The sequence below is a fragment of the Geotrypetes seraphini genome, chromosome 9 (assembly GCF_902459505.1).
Source record: "Geotrypetes seraphini chromosome 9, aGeoSer1.1, whole genome shotgun sequence".
Lineage (NCBI taxonomy): Eukaryota > Metazoa > Chordata > Amphibia > Gymnophiona > Dermophiidae > Geotrypetes > Geotrypetes seraphini.
Window position 1 is genome coordinate 151,732,095 of NC_047092.1, and position 21,992 is coordinate 151,754,086.

Here is a 21,992-nt window from a genome sequence, read left to right on the forward strand (position 1 = left end):
TGTTTGGAAGAATACTGTGCTGTGAATGATGGAATACATTTTTGCTTAAGTAGTATCATAATAGCTCGTGTTTAAAAAAAAAAAAATCTCTCCCTCTTCCTTTCCCCCTTTTTCTCAGACGGCCTACCTAAGCAACACAAAGAACCCTCACTAGCTTTGTGTACTGGAGGGATGTTTTTGCCAAAATGTGACCTCATGGGCCTATTCTATTGGCAGCTACCTTCATACATGCCTACCCCAATTGGTTCTGATAGACAGCAATGTGTATATGTGTTTTATGTAAAAGATTGGATATGTGTGTGTACAGAGACAGGATTTGATGTGTGGATAAGAGAGGCTCTTCTTTAGCAACTTGAAAAATGCAATTGGCCATACTATAAAGTCATACGATGGCATTGGGCTAGAAGATCTCATAAGCTAGTGTAAATTTCTGATGATGCACAGTCTCTCTCCCGTGCACAGCAGTGCTTGCAGTCTCCTCAGTTTTATCCCACTCTGCCGAATAAGTGGAAAACAAAGCTGACCCTCAAAAATTTTTCTGAATAGTTTTCTTTTTTTTTTTTTTTCCAACAGTCCTTTGTCTGGTTTTGTCTTTTCATGCTTCTCTTACTTAATACAACAATAAAAGGGGACAAAGGTAATTTTTAAAATGTCTTCAAAATGGAACCCTGGCTGAAAATATTTTTCATGTAGCGCGTGGTTAGTGCACGCTAAAAACTCTAGCGGACCTTAGTAAAAGGAGCCCTTAATCTTTCACAACTCTACTGTTATTTCTTGATTCTCCTTACAATTTGTGCTCTGATTGGTTAACTCCTGCATATGACAATCTTTCCAGTCACTGAAATCCTGGCAGATGCATGTGATCCTCTCCTGCCAATCAAGTGCTTTTTTTTCAGTGACCTTGAGTGTCATTCACTCTATTAGTCCCTTTTCTTGCTCTCTCTCACCTTGTGGGCCTTCTTGCTTTCTCTTCTCTATAAGGCAGGCTCTCCACCTTGTCCCAGATCATGCTGCTCTGCTCTGACCTCTCCAGAGAAAGCAGATCCCCTTTTCATCTTATAAGCATTCCCATCAATACTTCCCATTTTATTTTAGATTTATTAACTGCCTTTTCATGAAGAGATTCACCCAAAATGGTTATCCAAGTCTTGCCGCATCTGGGTATGTAGAGGTAGTGTGTTAAGTGATTTACCCAGAATCATAAGGAGCAAGCTGGGATCAAACTTGCAACCTTAGGGTTTTGAGTCAGCAGCTCTAACCACTAGGCCACCTCCTCCACAAGACCAACCTTTCAAGCATAATTTTCTACAATACATCAACTCATGCAACTGATTTTCCATACCTGTCTCTCTATAAATATCTGTCAACTTATCTGCAAGTTTGAATATCCAGTACAAAGACTTGCTCTGGGGTGAAAAGACTTCTAGTTTCAACTTCCGCATGCTGCAAGTACTTTTCTAATTAAACAATTGAAATTCAGGGAGAATAAGTCTGAGAATGTTGGAGTGCTAACTGTCTGGATAATAAAAGCATATGTAGCCTTTATTGTGCCAGAAACAAAGGCTACTCATTCTGCGTCAGCTTTCTCGGTACAGCTTCATTGATGGGTAATAGCTCATCATGACCAGCAGGTGGAGACTGAGACCAAACTCTTGATTATAGTACTTAATAGCTGACCTTCTCACTATCCATCAGTCTTCTCTCAGTCTCCTACAGGTGCTGATCTTGGTGAGCTGTACCCATTTCCCCATTTTTCCAGCTAAGCTGGATTTGGATGAGTTTATTAAAGAGTATATGGTCAAAATGGGATATTTCTGCTTTTGTTTTTCAGTTCGTGTCTCAGTCCAATTGTCAGCAATTCCTGAACACCGTCTGGTTTGGGCAGATGGCAGGCTACCGACGCAAGCACACCTGCAAGAAGATTTTGATTGTTATGACAGTTGGCATTTTTTGGCCAGTGTTATCTTTCTGTTACTTACTAGCCCCTAAATCTCGGGTGGGTCGAATAATTCACACCCCTTTCATGAAATTTATTATTCATGGTGCATCCTATTTCACATTTTTGTTGTTACTTAACTTATACTCTCTGGTGTACAATGGAGACAAGAAAAACACAATGGGACCGCCTTTGGAGAGGATTGACTTTCTTCTCATTATTTGGTTGATTGGTAAGTGCCAACATAATTAAAAAACTTACACAGCAACCAAAAAACTCCAGTGTAACGCAATATAGGACAGCAGATAATGATGGTCCATCCAGTTGCCCAACAGTCAAGTTGATTAAACCAACAATTTATTAACAACATTTGACTTGCTTAATCCAACTTTTAGCTGTCTGTCCCTACCCCACTATTGGTATATTGTATCCAATTGCTAGGAATGACTTTTAACAAAAATTCCAGTGCCGGTGCTAGGGTAGTGTAAAAGATGGGAAAGCATTTGGGAAGGAAACAAGATGTCTCATTTACTTTGTTATATAGTTCATTTAGGGCCCTTCAATGTAATTTTTTTTTCAGGTGCAAAGAATAGAAGAATGCAAGAAGGCACCCATGGGAACATTTTTTAATTTGCATGGAGGGGCATAATAAAAAAAAATCTAAGTTCCTATTTAGCCTACGGCCCTAGACGCCGAAAGTCGGCAGTAGGGAAATGTCCATTTTCGAAAAAAACATTCAAAATGTGTGGGTTGCTTTTTTTGAGAATGGCCTACCTGTATGTTCAGACGTTTAATTGCCCAGACCGCCATTATGTCTATCTTTAAGCCCTATTCCCGAAAAAAAATTTGCCCAAGTCCCAAACACCCAAAACAAAACCTTTTAGGCATGAGAGAGACCAGTCCTTAACCTAAAACCATGATTCTCTATCTGGCGTCTGTGGAACCATCCCTCTCTCCCCCCCCCCCCACCACCCCCTCCCTTGCAACATTCACAACAGAAGGGCAACAATCCCCTCCCCTGCAACAATCCCTCCTGCCCGAACCTACCACGATCCCCCGCAATGTTTCCTAACAGAAGGGATGCCCAATCCCTCCTTCCCGAACCTGCCGCAATCTCCCTGGTGATAGCGATGGGAACATGTACAGAATTAAAAAACCAAAAAACAACCCAACAGTATTGAGCCACTGAAGTGAAGCAATTCTCCACCTGTCCACTCCCTCCTGCTGCAAATGAGTGCCCCCGATCCCACTTCTGCTGCGTTGCACAATCACCCGACACTGATAACCCCCCTCATGGCAGAGGGAGAGATGCCCACTCCCGCTGCTGACATCAAGCAACGCCCATCCCTTCTAACTGTAACCCCAACCCTGGCATCCTGTTCCTCTGTCTTGATTGTTTAGTTGTAAGCTCATTCGAGCAGAGACTGTCTCCTTTGTGAGCCTGCACAGTGCTGCGTACGTCTGGTAGCGCTCTAGAAATAATAATAGTAGATGTAGCGGTAGTAGAACAGATTGGCTCCTCAATGCCCACCACAGCTCCAGACAGCATGCCAATTGGAATATTGGCTGTTTTCTTTGCAGATCACACGCCATCTCTTTTCTGTTCGTCATTCAACTAGTTTCTAACCTCTATCCCCTTTTTTGCGAACGCATAGCGTAGGTTTTAGTGCCGACAGCAGTGGTAACTGTCCAACGCTCATAGAATTCCTATGAGCATCAAAGCAGTTACTGCTGCTGCCGGCACTAAAACCAGTGTTATGTGTTCGTAAAAAAAGGGGCTAGTGAATTGCATAGTGATCCACCCTCAGGACACCATTAAAGCATTAGTTAAATAAAAGCATAATAACTCTTGATTTTAAAAGGTAGGTAATCATATCTATTCTCCTTACTACTCCATGTAGTTTATATTTCCTGATAAATACCTTTGTAGTTCACAGTCAAACCTCGGTTTACAAGTAATGCAGTTTGCGAGTGTTTTGCAAGGCGAGAAAACACTGTTGCAAACCGAGCGTTGACTCGATTTGCGAGCCCCCACCCATGACAACCAGCATTTTCCGCCCGCTCAAACCCTTACAGTAATCTGGCACCCAGCACCAACCCACAGGATGTGCCGGTGTGGGAAGAGCCTGCCTTTTGTTGCTGATCTCTTCTGGGCTGGGCTGGGCCTTGAGCATCTGCGCATGCTCAAGGCCTTCTGGCTCTTGCTCTCTCCGAGATTCTAATGAGATTCTCGGAGAGAGCGGGAGCCAGAAGGCCTTGAGCATGCGCAGATGCTCAAGGCCCAGCCCAGCAGAGTTCAGCGGCAAAAAGCAGGCTCTTCTGGCACTGGCATGTCCTGTGGGTTGGTGCTGCATGCCGGTGCCAGATCGCAGTAAGGGTTTGGGTTAGCGGCCGATGCTGGTTCTCGGGGGGGGGGGGGGGGCTCGCGGATGGGGGGTGATTCCAGTTCTAGGAGATGGGGTGGAAGTGCGCCTGTGGCCTCGGGGGTGGGGGATCTATTTGGAATATGGTGAGGTGGGGTGGAAGCGAGCAGCGCTGGTGGCCTTGTTGGGGAGGGAAGTGGAACCAACCAAACAAGTTTCCCATACTTCCATACTTCCATATGGGGAAACTCACTCTGATATGCAAACACTTTGGTTTACGAGCATGCTTCTGGAACGAATTATGCTCGCAAACCAAGGTTCCACTGTATTTTATTTTTAAACTGAAGTATTTAGCTGCATGCCAGTACCAATACAGACATTTAAATGTATGCTGGTCTGCAATACAGTGAGATAACATCCTCTTTTTCTCGCAGGAATGGTATGGTCAGATGTTAAGAGACTATGGTATGATGGATTAGAAGATTTCTTAGAAGAATCTCGCAATCAGTTGAGCTTTGTCATGAATTCTTTGTATCTGGCAACCTTTGCTCTTAAAGTAGTTGCTCATAGCAAGGTAAAGATATTTTATTTTTTAAAATAAAATATGTAGCACATGATTAGGCTGAGAGTATGGATATATTTGACATAGTAAAAACTTTAATGACAGGACTAATTTTGCAAGCTTTGTAGTCCCTTTTTTTAATATAACTTTATTCAAGAAAACCCAGTGCAAAGATACACACTGTGATCATTCTAGTTTTATCTTAAACAACTGAAAAGTTTGTACCTGACTGTGTATTACACAGTCAGGTACAAACTTTTCAGTTTTTAAGATAAAACTAGAATGATCATTGTCAATAGCCACATAAGGAAGAGGAATCCAGGTCTTTGCTCTTATGACCTGGACTCAACTACCATAGCAATTAACCAACTGATTGTCTTCGTCCCCTTCATCCTCCCTTCCCTTGCCAGACCCCCCTCTGGTAACAGTGGGCACACTGGCTTCTGCAATCTACTTAATATTTGACTTCTCAATGTTGGGGAAAGATTGTAGATATTCAAGGTCCACACTGCAAGAAATGTTTTACTCCGGTTCCTGGAGAAGTGTGCCGCCAAGGAGTCCCATACTATCAAGGTATGAAATTTATTCCTCCAATACCATATGTTGGATGGGGAATCCTGCAACCAGTGATTGAGAATACATTTCTTCTCAAGCTATAGCTTTTGTTCAGTAATAAGCTATCTCCTGAGAATTGACCCCCCCCCCCAAATCCGGTGACCCCTAGAAAGGAAGATAATTTTTAATTTAATTTTAATTTTTTTAATTTAATTCTTATATACCGCTAATAACAGTGAGGTTTCTAAGCGGTTTACAAAAATGAATGCATTAAAAGATACAATAAATAAAAATAAATAAGATAGGTACTTGGAAATTCCCTAACTGTCCCAAAGGCTCACAATCTAACTAAAGTACCTGAAGAGAAAATTTATGAAAAATAAAGATAAAATATAAAGACAGAGATAGAGATAGAAATGAATATTCCACCAAGTAATGAATAAATAAATTTAAAGATAGAATTATAAATAAATAAGTAAAATAAATAAAAAAATAGAGATAAGAAATAAGTATCAAAAGAAATAAAAATATATATATTTAAAGTGTTCTCCCCTGCTGGATCGGGGGAGGGGTGTAACTGATCAGGTGCCCTGCTGGAGAAGGGCTCCCGATACTGCTGCCTTCCAAATGACAGGGAAAGGCATATCCCAGCAAATACTGCATGCAGGACTATATATTTAGCCAAAAGGCTCTAATGTTAGGACAGAACCAAAAACTGACTAAAAGAGTTGTTAGCCCTCTGGCATTTTAGGCACACTGAGGTAAGTGCACCCCCAAAGTGGAAGGTCACCCGAAACTGACACTCCTGAAGCTCTGTATTCTGGACCCTACCTGGAATATCAGCTGCAAGAGAAGATAGAGAGTTCAGCCGGGGGCACCCACACAGATCTTTGTAGTCTTATAGCATACACTTATATTTTATTATGTTACAAAATTTGTTGAGTATAGTAAGTTAATATGCTGTGTTTCTTAGTGACAAAAAATGCTGCTATTCCATAATATGCCTCCAGCACAGATGGCTTGTGTTTTCCGATCAGCACAGATGGCTTATGTTTTTTGACCAGGAGGTGGAGACTGAGAACTTCTGAGTATGGCTATAACCCTGCTGTGCATTGCCCAGAAGCTAGTTGTTCTCAGTCTCCAACAGGTGGTGGATATGCAGGATTACAGTCTTGGTCAGATAGTGGGGTGTTAGATCTTTGAGTTCTGGTTTAAAAAAAGATTTAGGAAGACTTTCTGTTTAGGTTTTCTATCAGGCCTAGGCTATTTCTGAATGTTGGACAGGGGTTGAGGACTGTGGGGGTCTCTTTCACCTCAGGGGTCTCACACCTGGGTGGTCCATGGTATCCGTAGAGTTGAACTGCAGGAGCTCATCAACCAGATGTCTTCAGTTTTTTATGATTTGAGGAAGATGCCAAGTGAGCTGCACAGACAGTAGACACTTAGCTGAAGGGGATTGGTAAGCTCTCCTGGTTCTTTCCTATGCATCAGGACATCAATAATGTTCAGGCACAGTGAAATTTTCCCAATGATCTGTTTTGGGTGATAAGGTCTATGGTTCATTTGTATCATATCAGGATAAGGAAGTCTTCTGTCCTCTGATGGATGACTACTACTACTACTGTTTATCATTTCTATAATGCTGAAAGGTGTATGCAGCGTGATACATTTAATGGTCCCTGCTCAGAAGAGCTTATAATCTAATTTGGACAGACAGGACATATAGGGGTTGGGGAGTTTCTTGCAGAAAGAATGATAGATGGACATAGGTATCTTATGGTGAGTGGGAGCCATTGTTAAGCTTCAGGATTTGCACACCCTAGAATCATAGTAACAAGGCTTAAAATATATATGATATTGGATGTTGGATAGTAAACTATTGTTGAACCTGATGAAAAGCGATATTTTGATGATTGATAGGAGTATGGCTGTTCCATTGGGGTTTGATATCCTGCCTTTCTGTGGTTACTATCAAAGTGGTTCACACATTATATGCAAATAACTTATTTTGTATCTGAGTCAATAGAGAGTTAAGTGACTTGCCCAGAGTCATAAGGAACTGCAGTGGGAATTGAACCCAGTTCCACAAGTTCTTTGGCCGATATGCTATTAGGCTATTCCTCCTCTCCACCGCTTTTACCTGCTGTTTCTATTTTATTTATATATTTATTTATTCGATTTTTTTTTAGCCCGTCCTCCCAAAAGAGCCCAGAACGGGTTACAATGAATATATTGGTGCGTTAAAATTATAAGATAGGCACTTAGAAATTCCCTCACTGTCCCGAAGGCTCACAATCTAACTAAAGTACCAGGAAAAATGACAATTAGAAGAGTAATAAAGAAAGACCTGATGAAGCTTAGGGGTGCTAATTAAGAAATGTTAGCAACTTAATCCATCAAAAAATGATCTCGAAATATTTTGTTGGGTTTTATTTCCATTTTTTCAAAGAGAAACAGGTGCACATTTTGGAATGCTTATTCTCTGATTATGCTTGTTCATTAATATGTACTGTTCCAAAAATGTGGTAGGGATTGTTTTGAATTTTCTTCCTGAAATCATTGTAGCTTTCTGCTATTTTCTTTTATCTCTTTTTTTCTAGCATTATCGCATTTCAGACAGGAAGGATTGGGATGCATTCCATCCAACTCTGGTAGCTGAAGGTCTTTTTGCCTTTGGTAATGTTCTCAGTTACCTGAGACTCTTCTTTATGTACACAACCAGTTCTATCTTGGGTCCGCTGCAGGTAAATTATGAATGCTGTTGTAAGACAAAAAGCTTTACTTTCACCACTTGTGTACATTATTGATCAGCTCTAAAGTTACAAGCATAGAAATGTGGGTGGTGACACATAGCAAATTATAGCATAGTAGCTGGAAGAGCCAAAGGAAACTATTATTACATCCTGTTCAAAAGGGAATTTAAATATCCAGAAATAAAATGAAAAAATCACCTATCTGTGTTTATTGCTGATATTATTTGTTTTGATTTTAAGATCTAGATTTATCATTTGGACTGGTTGTTTGACAAGTAAACTTCCTGATATATTTTTAAAATGATTTTTCCCACATCGTTTTGATTTGAATAATTGTCAAAATTCTAAATAAAAACTTTCAATAGTCTTTACATTCACCAGCAGCTAAAGGGACACTTCATACAGTATTTTCCAAAATCCAGACCACCATACATGTTTAAATAGTTGTATTTCAGTGATATGTCAATATTTACGTGCCTAAGTGCTTTAGTGAGTAACTGCGTGGAGGCATTCATATGGATGGGACATGAGCAGGCCTTGGGCAGATCATGCATTTATGTTCAAAACTTATAGAATATTGTAAATTGCATGTGAAAGTGCCAACATTTAGCTGCAAAAGGCAAATGTAGTTTCAAGCAGCAGGTTAAGAGGACAAATATTAGCTGACATTAGCATTGTTACTGTAGGTATTCAGGTTGTTGAATCTGAGTAGCAGCCTGAGCCTCAAAAACATCTGAGCTGTATGGGTTTTTTGTTGTTGTTGTGGTTTGAGTATATAGCTCATTTCTGAGAGCTTTGATGCACTAGCAGTGTGTGTAATCCAGCTGTTGAAGTATCTGCATTAGAGGTGAACATAGACAGGAGAATAGTCAAATACCAATTCCCTTAGAGTGACCAGATTTCTCTAAGAAAAGCCAAAATAACTCAGATGTAGTGAAAGTCCAATAGTAAATGACTCTCCTCAAAACAATGCAAGAGGAAAATAAAGCATTCACTGACAGGCCTGAAATTCACTGATAGGCCTGAAATATAACCCCAGGGGTGGAAAAAGCCTCAGACGACTGACCCTCCCACCATACTACTACTACTACTATTTATTATTTCTATAGCACTGAAAAGGCATACGCAGCGCTGTACATTGTAACATACACCACAAAGTGGTATGAAAGTGTTCAGGCTATAAACCTCATTGGCATAAAAAAAACTACCCCTGGACTACAAAACAGGCTGTGTGCGGTGCAGAGGAGTGTGTGGCGCAGTGGTTGGATCTACAGCCTCAGCACCCTGGGGTTGTGGGTTCAAACCCCGCGCTGCTCCTTGTGACCCTGGGCAAGTCACTCAGTCCTCTATAGCCCCAGGTACGTTAGATAGATTGTGAGCCCACCGGGACAGATAGGGAAAATGCTTGAGTACCTGATTGTAAAAACCGCTTAGATAACCTTGATAAGCGGTATATCAAATCCTAATAAACTTGTGTATAAACTTGTGTAAACAAAATGAGAAATCAAGCACGTCAAAGATAGATGAAAAGATCATCTCAGAAAGATGATCGGTACACCAACGATTGCCAGCGTTTCACAATTCTGCTGCCTCAGTGTGTAACAAGACCAATCGACCACTTCAGAGTGGGACTCTGAACAGCGTGTATCCACGCATTCAAAGATTTCTCTCTGAGATAGCTGAGGGGAGTTATGATCGAAGTTTACAAAATCTTAAGTGGTGTAGAATGGGTACAAGTGGATCGATGGAGTTACAGAGTAATAATTTTGAAACCAATAACAGGAAATATTTTTTCACTCATAGAATTGTTTATCTGTAGAATGCGTTGCCAGAGGATGTGGTAAGAGCGGTCAATATAGCTGGTTTTAAAAAATGTTTGGACAAGTTCCTGGAGGAAAAGTCCATAAACTGCTGTTGAGACAGACATGGGAGAAGCCACTGCTTGCCCTGGATTGGTGCCATGGAATGCTGCTACTATTTGGATTTTTTGCCAGGTACTTGTGACTTGGATTGGCCTCTGTGAAGATGGATACTGGGCTAGCTGGACCATTGGTCTGATTCAGTAAGGCTATTCTGTTCTTAAGTTGTCACCATTCATGCTTTCTTCTATTTCAGCCACATCTTCTGTGTCAATAAGGGTCTTCAAAAATTGGTGAGATGACAAATGATTTTAAATACATATTCATGTTGGTTTATAGGAAGAAGAGAGTGGCTGTGGTTCACTAGATGTCCAAAGATAGTTTTTAGATCTGTTCCCCAGCCCAAGTCTAAATAGCCCTTCTTGATATGCTGACAACAGAGACTGACACCAAGTTGCTGGAAAAATATATCAGTTTATTTATCTTAGCTAGTAAATACCAATATGACAAAGGTTCCTGCTAATTAGGCAGGTAGTTTTCTATTGCTAAGCATAACAGCATCAATAAAAACAGAGCAACTATCTTCTAACAAAGTTAGACTGGATTCCAATTGACTCAGCTCACGATTACAGTCCATTGCAGCTGTGCCTTTATCCAGATGCTGTGAACTCTCCAGGTAATGTAATTCCCTTTGGCAGTAGCTCACTGGCATGCCAAAGGAATCTGGGGAAGGGGTGAGCAAGTGAGGGTGAAAGCAAGAGAAGTTCTTTCCAGAAAGTTAAGAACATAAGAATTGCTATACTGGGACAGATCGAAGGTTCAGCAAGTCCAATATCCTGTTTCCAACAGTGGCCAACCCAGGTCCCAAGTACCTAGCTAGATCCCAAGTAGCAAAACGTATTATCCCAGGACAAGCAGGCAGGTATTCTCACTAGTGGGTGACGTCATCCGACAGAGCCCCGATACGGACATCTTGAAAGCATGTCTTGCTTGAAGAAACTTAGAAGTTTCGAGATGCCCGCACCGCGCATGCGCCAGTGCCTTCCCGCCCGATGTACCGGGCGTGTCTCCTCAGTTCTTTTCTTTCCGCGGAGCTGAGAAGTTATCTTCAATCTGCGCTGACTGAATTTCAGTTTTTCTTTGCCTTCTTTACCCGCGTTTTGGTTTATTTCTTTGAATTCAACTTTACTTTACTTTATTTAAAAAAAAAAAAAAAAAGTTCAAAATTATTTCTTCCGGCGGTTCGGCCGGCCCGGCCTCGTGGCTGCGGCCTACCTCTTTCGACATTGCAGCGTCGATTTTCCGGCCTATGTCACGGCCAATCACCGGTTTTAAAAAGTGCAGCAAGTGCCAGCGTGCGATTTCGTTGACGGACCCGCATCGACGCTGCCTTCAGTGTCTTGGTCCGGACCACGTTCCGAAATCGTGCAGGCCTTGTTCCACGCTCACTGCGCGCTCGTTCAAGCGGCGTTGCTTACTTTGGGAGTCGATGTTCAAGATGGAGACTGCCAAGGATCTGTCTGCTTCTACATCTGCTGAGGTTTCACCGGTCCGCTCGAAACCTGCATCGACGACTTCCGCATCCAACATCGTGAAGCCAGCATCGTTTACACCGGCTGCGGCTTCCAGTTCCGTTGCGGCGCCTGCCTCTGTCTCTTCGGTTCAGGTACCGCCTTCCACTGTCCCTCCCGTGGTCATCAAGGTGCCCAAAGCTACTAAGCAGAAGCACTTGGCCGCGAAGGAGCGCGAAGACCGTGCAGGAGGACCCCCTTTCGGTGCGGATCCCTCCATATTGGCTTCGCTTCGATCCCTGCTAGAAGCTCAGTTTGTCGAGCTTATGCATACTATGGGACCCCGGCTTATCGCCAACATTCAGGGTGAAGTCCGAGCACCGGTCCCTGAGGGCGGTCCGCCCCCTCCCCCTCCCCCTCACCGTTCGATCTCGCTGCTCGACGAGGGGGATCGGCAGAGGGCGGCGGATGCCTCCAGGAGGGCTTCCCTTCCTGATATGCCACCTTTAGAGCCCATTACTCCTCCAAGGCAACAGGGCGCTGGGATGGTCCCTGATATTCGGAGTCCTGGGCATACTGCATCGCAGGAAGAGTTCTTCCGCACTCCATACCAGACTTGGGTGGCGCTGCGTGAGTCCGCGTCCTTGCCACCTCTGCGATCCACCGCTTCGAGCCCCATCCATTCCTTAGAGGCTTCGGGGGATCGTGCGATGCACAGAAGTTCTCGCTCCCCATCCCGGCACCGGGAGGGGCATCGTTCTCGTCATTCATCTCGACACTCCTCACGTCATTCGGAAGTGTCCCCACAGAAAAAGATGCAACGTTTGGGATACTCATCGTCCGATGTTTCCCAACCGGAGGGACCAGAGTATGAGGAACCATCTACCTCTTATTCTCCATGCCGGTCTCAGCTCTCCCTAGACCCGGAGGCTTCCACTTCGTCTAGTCCGTCTCGGCGGCCGGCCTTGGCGGACCAGTTGTCTTTCTCATCTTTTCTCCGACAGATGGCGGATGACTTAGATGTGACTTTGGATACTGGATCTAAATATTCTAAAGAGTATTTGGATACGATGCATTTGCCTCACCCTCCGGCGGAGACTCTTCGGCTTCCTTTGCATAAATTGCTGGACCAGACTTTCATGCGCTGTTTTGAGACACCGTATTCTATCCCTGCGGTTCCCAGTAAGCTGGATGCTCGATACCGCATCGTTCACCACAAGGGGTTTGAGGGAGCTCAACTTTCTCATCAGTCTCTGCTGGTCGAGTCTTCTCTCAAGCGTTCTCACCCTTCCCAGGTCTACGCTTCTGTGCCTCCGGGCAGGGAGGGGAGAACGATGGACAAGTTTGGTAGACGAGTTTACCAAAATTCGATGATGGCGACTCAAGTGCTCAATTACAATTTTTTCTTCTCTTCCTATTTGGATTTCTTCTTGCCGGTCCTCCGCAAGTTCGTCCCTTTCATCGATGCTGAAGCTCGTTTCCAGTTTGAGGAGGTGGTGGCAACCCTGTCCCAGTTGCGGCTGCAACTGATGCAATCCTCCTACGATGCCTTCGAGCTCTCGGCACGTGCTGCGGCCTGCTCAGTCGCCATGCGTCGCCTGGCCTGGCTTCGCACTATTGATATGGATCCGAACCTCCAAGACAGATTGGCTAATGTGCCTTGTGCGGGAGCGGATCTATTCGATGAGTCTATCGAGACTGTTACTAAAAAGCTTTCGGACCACGAGAAGTCTTTTCAATCCATTCTGCATCCTAAGCCTAAGCCTCAACAGTCTCGTCCATCTAGACCGCCTCAAATCTACCAGAGGCGTTATCAACCAAGACAGGCTCCCCTAGCGAGACAGCCTGCGAAGAGGCAGCCTCCACAGAAGTCTCAGCAGAAGCCTCAGATGCCGGCTGCACCCAAGGCCACTCAGCCCTTTTGACTCTCTTCCAGGGAGCATAACCGACGTTCTGTCTTCCCTTGTTTTTCCCATCGGGGGTCGACTCCACCATTTTTATCATCAATGGGAGTCGATCACCTTGGACCTTTGGGTCCTTACCATCGTAAGAGAGGGATACTCTCTTCATTTCCAACGGGTCCCCCCGGACCACCCGCCAAGAGAGTATCCTTCCAACTCGATGCAGACCGCTCTTCTTCTACAGGAGGCGCAGGCTCTGCTTCGGCTTCGAGCCGTCGAGCCGGTGCCAGTAGATCAGCAAAACCGGGGGTTCTACTCCCGGTATTTCTTGGTTCCGAAGAAGACGGGCGATCTGCGTCCCATTTTGGACCTTCGAGTCCTCAACAAGTTTTTGGTCAAGGAGCGGTTCCGCATGCTGACCCTTGCTTCTCTTTACCCCCTACTCGAGCAGAACGATTGGTTATGCTCTCTGGATCTCAAGGAGGCCTACACTCACATCCCGATACATCCGGCCTCCCGCAAGTTTCTCAGATTTCGGGTGGGACATCTCCATCTGCAGTATCGAGTGCTTCCATTCGGCCTTTCCTCGTCTCCCAGAGTCTTCACGAAGTGTCTGGTGGTGGTGGCCGCTGCACTCCGGAACATGGGTCTCCAGGTGTTTCCATACCTCGACGACTGGCTCATCAAGGCACCTTCGGCCCCAGTGGTCATTTCGGCGACCTTGACTACAATTTGTTTCCTGCAGAGCTTGGGCTTCGAGATCAACTTCCCCAAATCACATCTTCAGCCCACCCAGTGTCTCCCCTTTATCGGGGCTGTTCTGGATACCATTCAACTTCGAGCATTCCTTCCTCCTCAACGCATGGATGCTCTCCTTCTACTCTGCCAGTCGGTGTCTTCTCGCAAGTCCATCTCGGCGAGACACATGATGGTCCTCTTGGGCCACATGGCATCTACAGTTCATGTGACGCCTTTTGCCAGACTACATCTCAGGATTCCTCAATGGACCCTGGCATCTCAGTGGACTCAGGTGTCCGACCCGTTGTCCCGTCACATTATCGTCACTCCTGCTCTACGGCAGTCTCTTCTCTGGTGGATGACCTCTTCGAATCTATCCAGAGGTTTGCTGTTTCACTCTCCTCCCCACCAGAAGGTTCTCACGACCGATTCATCGAACTATGCATGGGGGGCCCATCTGGATGGTCTTCGCACTCAGGGGTTCTGGACCAGTGCAGAACGACTCCATCAAATCAATCTTCTGGAGCTCAGAGCCATCTTCAATGCTCTCCAAGCCTTTCAGCATCTGCTTCACGACATGGTGATCCTTATTCGCACAGACAATCAGGTCGCCATGTATTATGTCAACAAACAAGGGGGCACGGGCTCGGCCCCTCTTTGTCAGGAAGCTCTTCGAGTCTGGGATTGGGCGGTTCGCCACAACACCTTCCTCAGAGCGGTCTACATTCAGGGGAAGGACAACGTCTTGGCAGACAAATTGAGTCGTCTTCTCCAACCTCACGAATGGACGCTCCATTCCAAACCCCTTCATCAGATCTTCGCTCAGTGGGGAACGCCTCAGATAGACCTCTTTGCAGCGCCCCACAACTTCAAACTGCCTCAGTTTTGCTCCAGGATCTACACTCCTCTCCGCCTCGAGGCAGACGCCTTTCTACTGGAGTGGGGGAATCGCTTCCTTTATGCGTTTCCTCCTTTTCCTCTCATTCAGAAGACTCTGGTCAAGTTAAGATCAGACCATGCCACCATGATCCTGATTGCTCCTCGGTGGCCCAGACAACCTTGGTTCTCCCTTCTACTTCAACTCAGCAGCAGGGAGCCAATACTTCTTCCAGTATTTCCTTCACTGCTTACTCAACATCAAGGTTCACTGCTTCATCCCAACCTGCAGTCTCTCCACCTGACAGCTTGGTTCCTTTCAACATAACCCCTCACCAGTTCTCTCAAGCTGTGAGGGAGGTCTTGGAGGCTTCCAGGAAGCCTGCTACTCGTCAATGCTATTCCCAAAAATGGACGAGATTCTCGACTTGGTGTATTTCCAATGCTACAGAACCTCAGAAAGCTTCTCTATCGTCTGTATTGGACTATCTTCTACACCTGTCCCAGTCTGGTCTCAAGTCTACCTCTATACGAGTCCACCTGAGTGCTATTGCGGCTTTCCATCAGCCTCTACAAGGGAAACCTTTGTCTGCTCATCCTGTGGTTTCCAAATTTATGAAAGGTCTTTTTCATGTCAATCCTCCTATCAAACCTCCTCCTGTGGTTTGGGATCTCAATGTAGTCCTGTCTCATCTGATGAAGCCTCCGTTTGAACCTCTCAAAATGGCTCCACTTAAGTATCTCACCTGGAAGGTGGTTTTCCTGGTGGCCCTCACGTCAGCTCGCCGAGTCAGTGAGCTTCAGGCCCTAGTGGCAGATCCACCCTTCACTGTATTCCATCATGACAAGGTGGTTCTCCGTACTCATCCAAAATTCTTACCTAAAGTGGTCTCTGAATTTCACATCAATCAATCCATCGTGCTTCCAGTGTTTTTTCCAAAGCCTCATTCTCATCCTGGAGAATCTGCTTTGCACACTCTGGACTGTAAACGTGCTCTGGCTTTCTACTTGGATCGCACAAAGCCACACAGAACTGCACCTCAACTTTTCGTCTCCTTTGATCCAAACAAGTTGGGACGACCTGTATCGAAGCGCACCATCTCTAACTGGATGGCGGCTTGTATCTCTTCCTGCTATGCCCAGGCTGGATTATCCCTTCCTTGTAAGGTCACAGCCCACAAGGTCAGAGCAATGGCAGCCTCTGTAGCCTTCCTCAGATCGACACCGATTGAGGAGATTTGTAAGGCTGCCACTTGGTCCTCGGTTCATACATTCACCTCTCATTATTGTCTGGATACTTTCTCCAGACGGGATGGACAGTTTGGCCAAACTGTATTACAAAATTTGTTCTCTTAAGTTGCCAACTCTCCCACCATCCCATTGGGGTTAGCTTGGAGGTCACCCACTAGTGAGAATACCTGCCTGCTTGTCCTGGGATAAAGCAATGTTACTTACCGTAACAGTTGTTATCCAGGGACAGCAGGCAGCTATTCTCACGTCCCACCCACCTCCCCTGGGTTGGCTTCTCAGGCTAGCTACCTGAACTGAGGAGACACGCCCGGTACATCGGGCGGGAAGGCACTGGCGCATGCGCGGTGCGGGCATCTCGAAACTTCTAAGTTTCTTCAAGCAAGACATGCTTTCAAGATGTCCGTATCGGGGCTCTGTCGGATGACGTCACCCACTAGTGAGAATAGCTGCCTGCTGTCCCTGGATAACAACTGTTACGGTAAGTAACATTGCTTTCTATGCTGCTTGTCCTAGGAATAAGCAGTGGATTTCCCCAAGCCATCTCAATAATGGCCTATAGACTTCTCTCACACACGAGCAGCAATAACTTAGTTGGATAGAACCAGTCCTTAGCCAGGAATAAATATGGGAGCAGTTTTTGTTAATTCACCTTTGTCCCAGATACCAGGGCTGCAGCAGCTAATCCTCATGCAGAAATTCATCTTGATTTGTTGAATATGGTTCTGTGCTGCATATGAAATGGAGGCTCAGTAGGTCTCACAGGTTTCAGTTTATCATGGTCATGTTATTTAGCCAGTGGATTTTTGGTTCCATGCATGAATTAGCACAAACATGCTAAATTATTATGGATCTTAACTTTTTTGTGAATGTTCTGTCCCTATTTTATGTGTGCATTTACTCAGTTTCTTGTATAACTAGTGTAAGTGTTTATGCTAAGATGTGCTCTGTGGATTTAAATCCCCAGAAGGCTTTGCTTCTTCCAGAGAGCTAGGCTGCAACCATAGAGCTTATGCCCACCCCCCTTCTTGTTCATTCTGAAAGAGAACAGTTGTCATATCAGATCAGTTGTCATATCAGATCAGAGCCCAGTGAACAGGGCAGGCAGGAGCAAGTCGGGAGGCAGGCGAAGAGGAGCTGAGAGAGGAGAAAAGGAGGAAGAAGGAAGGAATCGGAGAAGCAGGGCAGGCGAGAGTGAGGGGCAGAGGCGAGAGCTAGCTCCGCCCACCCCTCTGACGTCAGCCAGGCACCGATCCGAAGCTCCCCCTTAAAAGGGGAGGAGCCAACGGCGCGATAACATCAGAGCCCAGTGAACAGGGCAGGCAGGAGCAAGTCGGGAGGCAGGCGAAGAGGAGCTGAGAGAGGAGAAAAGGAGGAAGAAGGAAGGAATCGGAGAAGCAGGGCAGGCGAGAGTGAGGGGCAGAGGCGAGAGCTAGCTCCGCCCACCTCTCTGACGTCAGCCAGTCACCGATCCGAAGCTCCCCCTTAAAAGGGGAGGAGCCAACGGCATCCAGCCGTTCGGCGAGCGCTAAAGGCGCTCGCCTTAGCGAGAGCGCCTTTGCGAAGGGCCTTGCAAGGGACGAGTATCTACTATCAAGAACACCGAGGAGGACTGAACGGTAAGGAAGCGACAAACACAGAAGGTAAGGAAGAGACAGACGCCAAGGGAACAAACCCACACATACATTCAAGGTGAGGTAGAGCGGAGACAGCACACACAAAAGAGACAGCAAGGCAAGCAATATAAGGAAGCAGCAGGCAAGGGACACAAGCACACACGAGGGAAGCAAGAAATGGAAGCCCAAGGAAGTCAGAAGGTGAGCTTTCCGGTCTTCTGTATCGGCTGCAATATGTATGACTACCTCCCTTCGGGGATCCAGGCATACATTTGCAATCGATGCATGGAGATGGATAGCTTGAAATGTCAGGTAAGACTATTGGAAGGAACAGTGATGGAACTCGAAGACAGAATCCGAGCACAGGAGAAGATTCTAGTGGAGTACAGCCCAAACGACGAGGTCAAGGAACTAGAAATGTTCATAGAGGAAGCTCATCAGCACCACGTAGAGATCCCAGGGCTGGAAAACTGTACTCAGGAAACCCATGTGAGGAGAGAAGACACCCATGCAAACACAGAAGAAACCGAAGACGAGGTAGGAGACAACCGCACACCAGGAGGAATAGTGAGAGCACAGGAAGACATCGCCCCACCCAAAGAACAGGAAACAATTTCAAGAGTATCATTGGAGGAAGAAGACTGGCCTTACTCCAAGGACGTGGACCTACGCCCCCCAAGGAACTCCCGAATAAAGAAGATGGGGATCATCGTAGGCGACTCCATTATACGACATGTGGACAGCCACACCGCAGGAGGAAGAGAGGACAGAGTCGTCACCTGTCTGCCTGGATTAAGAGTGAAGGATGTGACCAACAGGATCTCCAGGATCATAGATGGCGCAGGGGGAGAGGACACCGCTGTGCTTATCCACGTGGGAACAAATGATGTGAGCGGGCGGAAGTATGACAGGGAAGAGCTGAAGGGCCAGCTCCGCTCACTCGGAAGACAACTGAAGATCAGGGAGGTGAAGGTGGCCTTCTCTGAGATCCTCCCAGTACCAAGAGCTGATGGAAAGAGACAAGGGGAATTACAAGCAATCAACGCCTGGATGAGACGATGGTGCGAAGAAGAAGGCTTCGACTTCGTGCGCAACTGGACGGCGTTCTGGGGAAAAAGCAAGTACTACAGAAGGGACGGACTACACCTCAACAAGGAAGGAGCAAGAGTTTTGGCAGGCAACATGAAGAAGGCAATCGAGAAGGCTTTAAACTGAAAGATAGGGGAAAGCCGACAGTCGACCACCGGTCGATGGCACGGATAGCAGGATGCCCCGACGAAGAAGCCAAGTACTACTACTCCTACACAAGAGAAGACGACCTCACAGCCAATAAGGGAGAAAAAGCAGGAAGGGACAACTCAGACACAGGAGGGGACGACTACACAGCAAACAAGGGTGATAACACAGGAGCAGTAAAGGATACCGTAATTGAAACTATAGGGACGGCCAAGAGTAGAAGGTCCAAAAAGGTAACACGAAGGGAACTTAGATGTATGTATACGAATGCTAGAAGTCTAGGTAACAAAATGGGGGAACTAGAGACAATAGCAAGACATGACATATTGGATATCATTGGCATAACAGAAACATGGTGGAATGAAGAAAACAAATGGGACACAGTACTACAGGGATACAAACTGTATAGAAGAGATCGAGTAGGGCAGAAAGGTGGAGGTATTGCTCTATATGTTAAGGAGGGAATAGATTCTGTTGAAATGGTTACAACAGAAATAAAAGAGAAGCTTGAGTCACTCTGGATCAAAATTCCTGGTCAATATGGCGCAGATACGAAAATTGGCCTTTACTATCGTCCCCCAGGACAGGCGGAGGAAACTGACTCAGAAATGATGGAGGAAATCAAACAAGAATGCAAGACAGGCAATGTAATTATATTGGGAGACTTCAATTTCCCAGGGATAGACTGGAAACTAGCAACCTCCAACTGCGGCAAGGAGGCCAAGTTCCTGGAGGTGCTAGGGGATTGCTTCCTGGAACAAATGGTAAAAGAGCCGACAAGAGGCAACGCCACCTTGGACTTGGTCCTGAATGGCCTCACGGGACCGATAACAGAAGTGGAAGTCATGGTTCCACTGGGAACAAGTGATCACAATGTAATCAACTTTAAACTTGACATCGGGAAAGGGAAACATGCCAAAACCTTAACCACCACCTTAAACTTTAAAAAGGGTAAATATGATTGTATGAGAGCCATGGTAGAAAAACGACTCGAGAAGATGGTGGACAAACTTGAAACGGTAGATCAGGCATGGTCCCTACTGAAAAATACTATCACAGAAGCACAAGATCTCTACATTCCGAGGATTTCCAAAGATCGGAGAACAAAGAGCAAAAGAGAACCGGCATGGCTTACCATACAGGTGAAGGAAGCCATAAAAGAAAAGAAGGACTCTTTCAAAAAATGGAAATGCATAAAGACAACCGAAGCCTGGAACAAACATAAAGATGATCAGAAGAAATGTCACAAGGCGGTGAGGGATGCCAAACAGGAATATGAGGAAAAAATAGCCCAGGAGGCCAAAAACTTCAAGCCCTTCTTTAGATACGTGAAAGGGAAAAAACCTGCAAAAGAGGCAGTGGGACCCCTGGACGACCAGGGAAGAAAAGGGTACATCAAGGAAGATAAACAAATCACAGACAAACTAAATTCCTTCTTTGCGTCCGTCTTTACGAAGGAGGACACCTCAATAATACCTAAAGCGGAGAAAGTGTTTGCAGGAGAAATAGAAGACAGCCTCACCACAGTTGAAGTGGACTTAGACCAGATATACTATCAGATCGACAAACTTAAAAGTGACAAATCCCCTGGACCGGATGGAATTCACCCGAGAGTCTTAAAGGAATTGAAGGTTGAAATCGGAAAGTTATTGCAAAAACTTGCAAACCTGACAATCAGAACTGGACAGATACCGGACGACTGGAGGATAGCGAACGTCACGCCAATTTTCAAAAAAGGATCGAGAGGGGAACCGGGCAACTATAGGCCTGTGAGTCTTACGTCTGTCCCCGGCAAGATGGTTGAAGCACTGATCAAGGATAGCATAGTCCGGCACTTGGACGCACACGACTTGATGAAACCCAGTCAGCATGGATTCAGGAAAGGGAAATCATGTTTGACGAATTTACTCCAATTTTTTGAGACCGTGAACGAGCAAATTGATAGTGGGAAGCCGGTGGACATAATATACTTGGACTTCCAGAAAGCGTTTGACAAAGTTCCACACGAAAGACTTCTCAGGAAACTACAAAGCCATGGCATAGAGGGAGATATACAAAGATGGATAGGCAAATGGCTGGAAAACCGAAAGCAGAGAGTGGGCATAAATGGGAAGTTCTCCGACTGGGAGAAAGTGACTAGTGGTGTACCCCAGGGCTCGGTACTTGGGCCGATCCTTTTTAATATTTATATCAATGACCTGGAGGAAGGAACATCCAGTGAGATCATCAAGTTTGCAGATGATACAAAACTATGCCGGGCAATCAGATCGCAGGAGGATAGAGAGGAACTCCAGAGCGACTTGTGTCGGTTAGAAACATGGGCGGAGAAATGGCAGATGAAGTTCAATGTGGAGAAATGCAAGGTAATGCATTTAGGCAATAAGAATAAGGAATACGAGTATACAATGTCAGGTGCAACTCTGGGGAAGAGTGAACAAGAAAAGGACCTGGGTGTACTGATAGATAGGACCCTGAAGCCGTCGGCACAATACGCGGCAGCGGCAAAGAAGGCAAATAGAATGTTGGGCATGATAAAGAAAGGAATCTCGAGTAGATCGGAGAAAGTTATAATGCCGTTTTATAGGGCAATGGTCAGACCACACTTGGAATACTGCGTCTAACATTGGTCTCCCTACCTAAAGAAGGATATAAAACTGCTGGAGAGGGTGCAGAGACGAGCAACAAAACTGGTGAAGGATATGGAGAAACTGGAATACGAGGATAGACTTATAACACTAGGATTGTTCTCCCTTGAGAAAAGGAGACTGCGTGGGGATATGATCGAGACCTTCAAAATACTGAAAGGAATCGACAAAATAGAGCAGAGAAGATTATTTA

The 21,992-nt window shown here is 45.5% G+C and overlaps 1 protein-coding gene across 1 annotated transcript in view; it reads left to right on the forward strand.

The window, feature by feature from the left end:
- Nucleotides 1–21,992, forward strand: part of TRPC1 (transient receptor potential cation channel subfamily C member 1) — a 59,877-nt gene that overhangs the window by 27,672 nt on the left and 10,213 nt on the right. Inside the window, exons 7-9 of the mRNA XM_033959499.1 lie at nucleotides 1,832–2,168; nucleotides 4,734–4,873; nucleotides 8,017–8,160. Coding sequence (XP_033815390.1) covers nucleotides 1,832–2,168; nucleotides 4,734–4,873; nucleotides 8,017–8,160 — 621 coding nt within the window. The remainder of the gene's footprint in view (nucleotides 1–1,831; nucleotides 2,169–4,733; nucleotides 4,874–8,016; nucleotides 8,161–21,992) is intronic.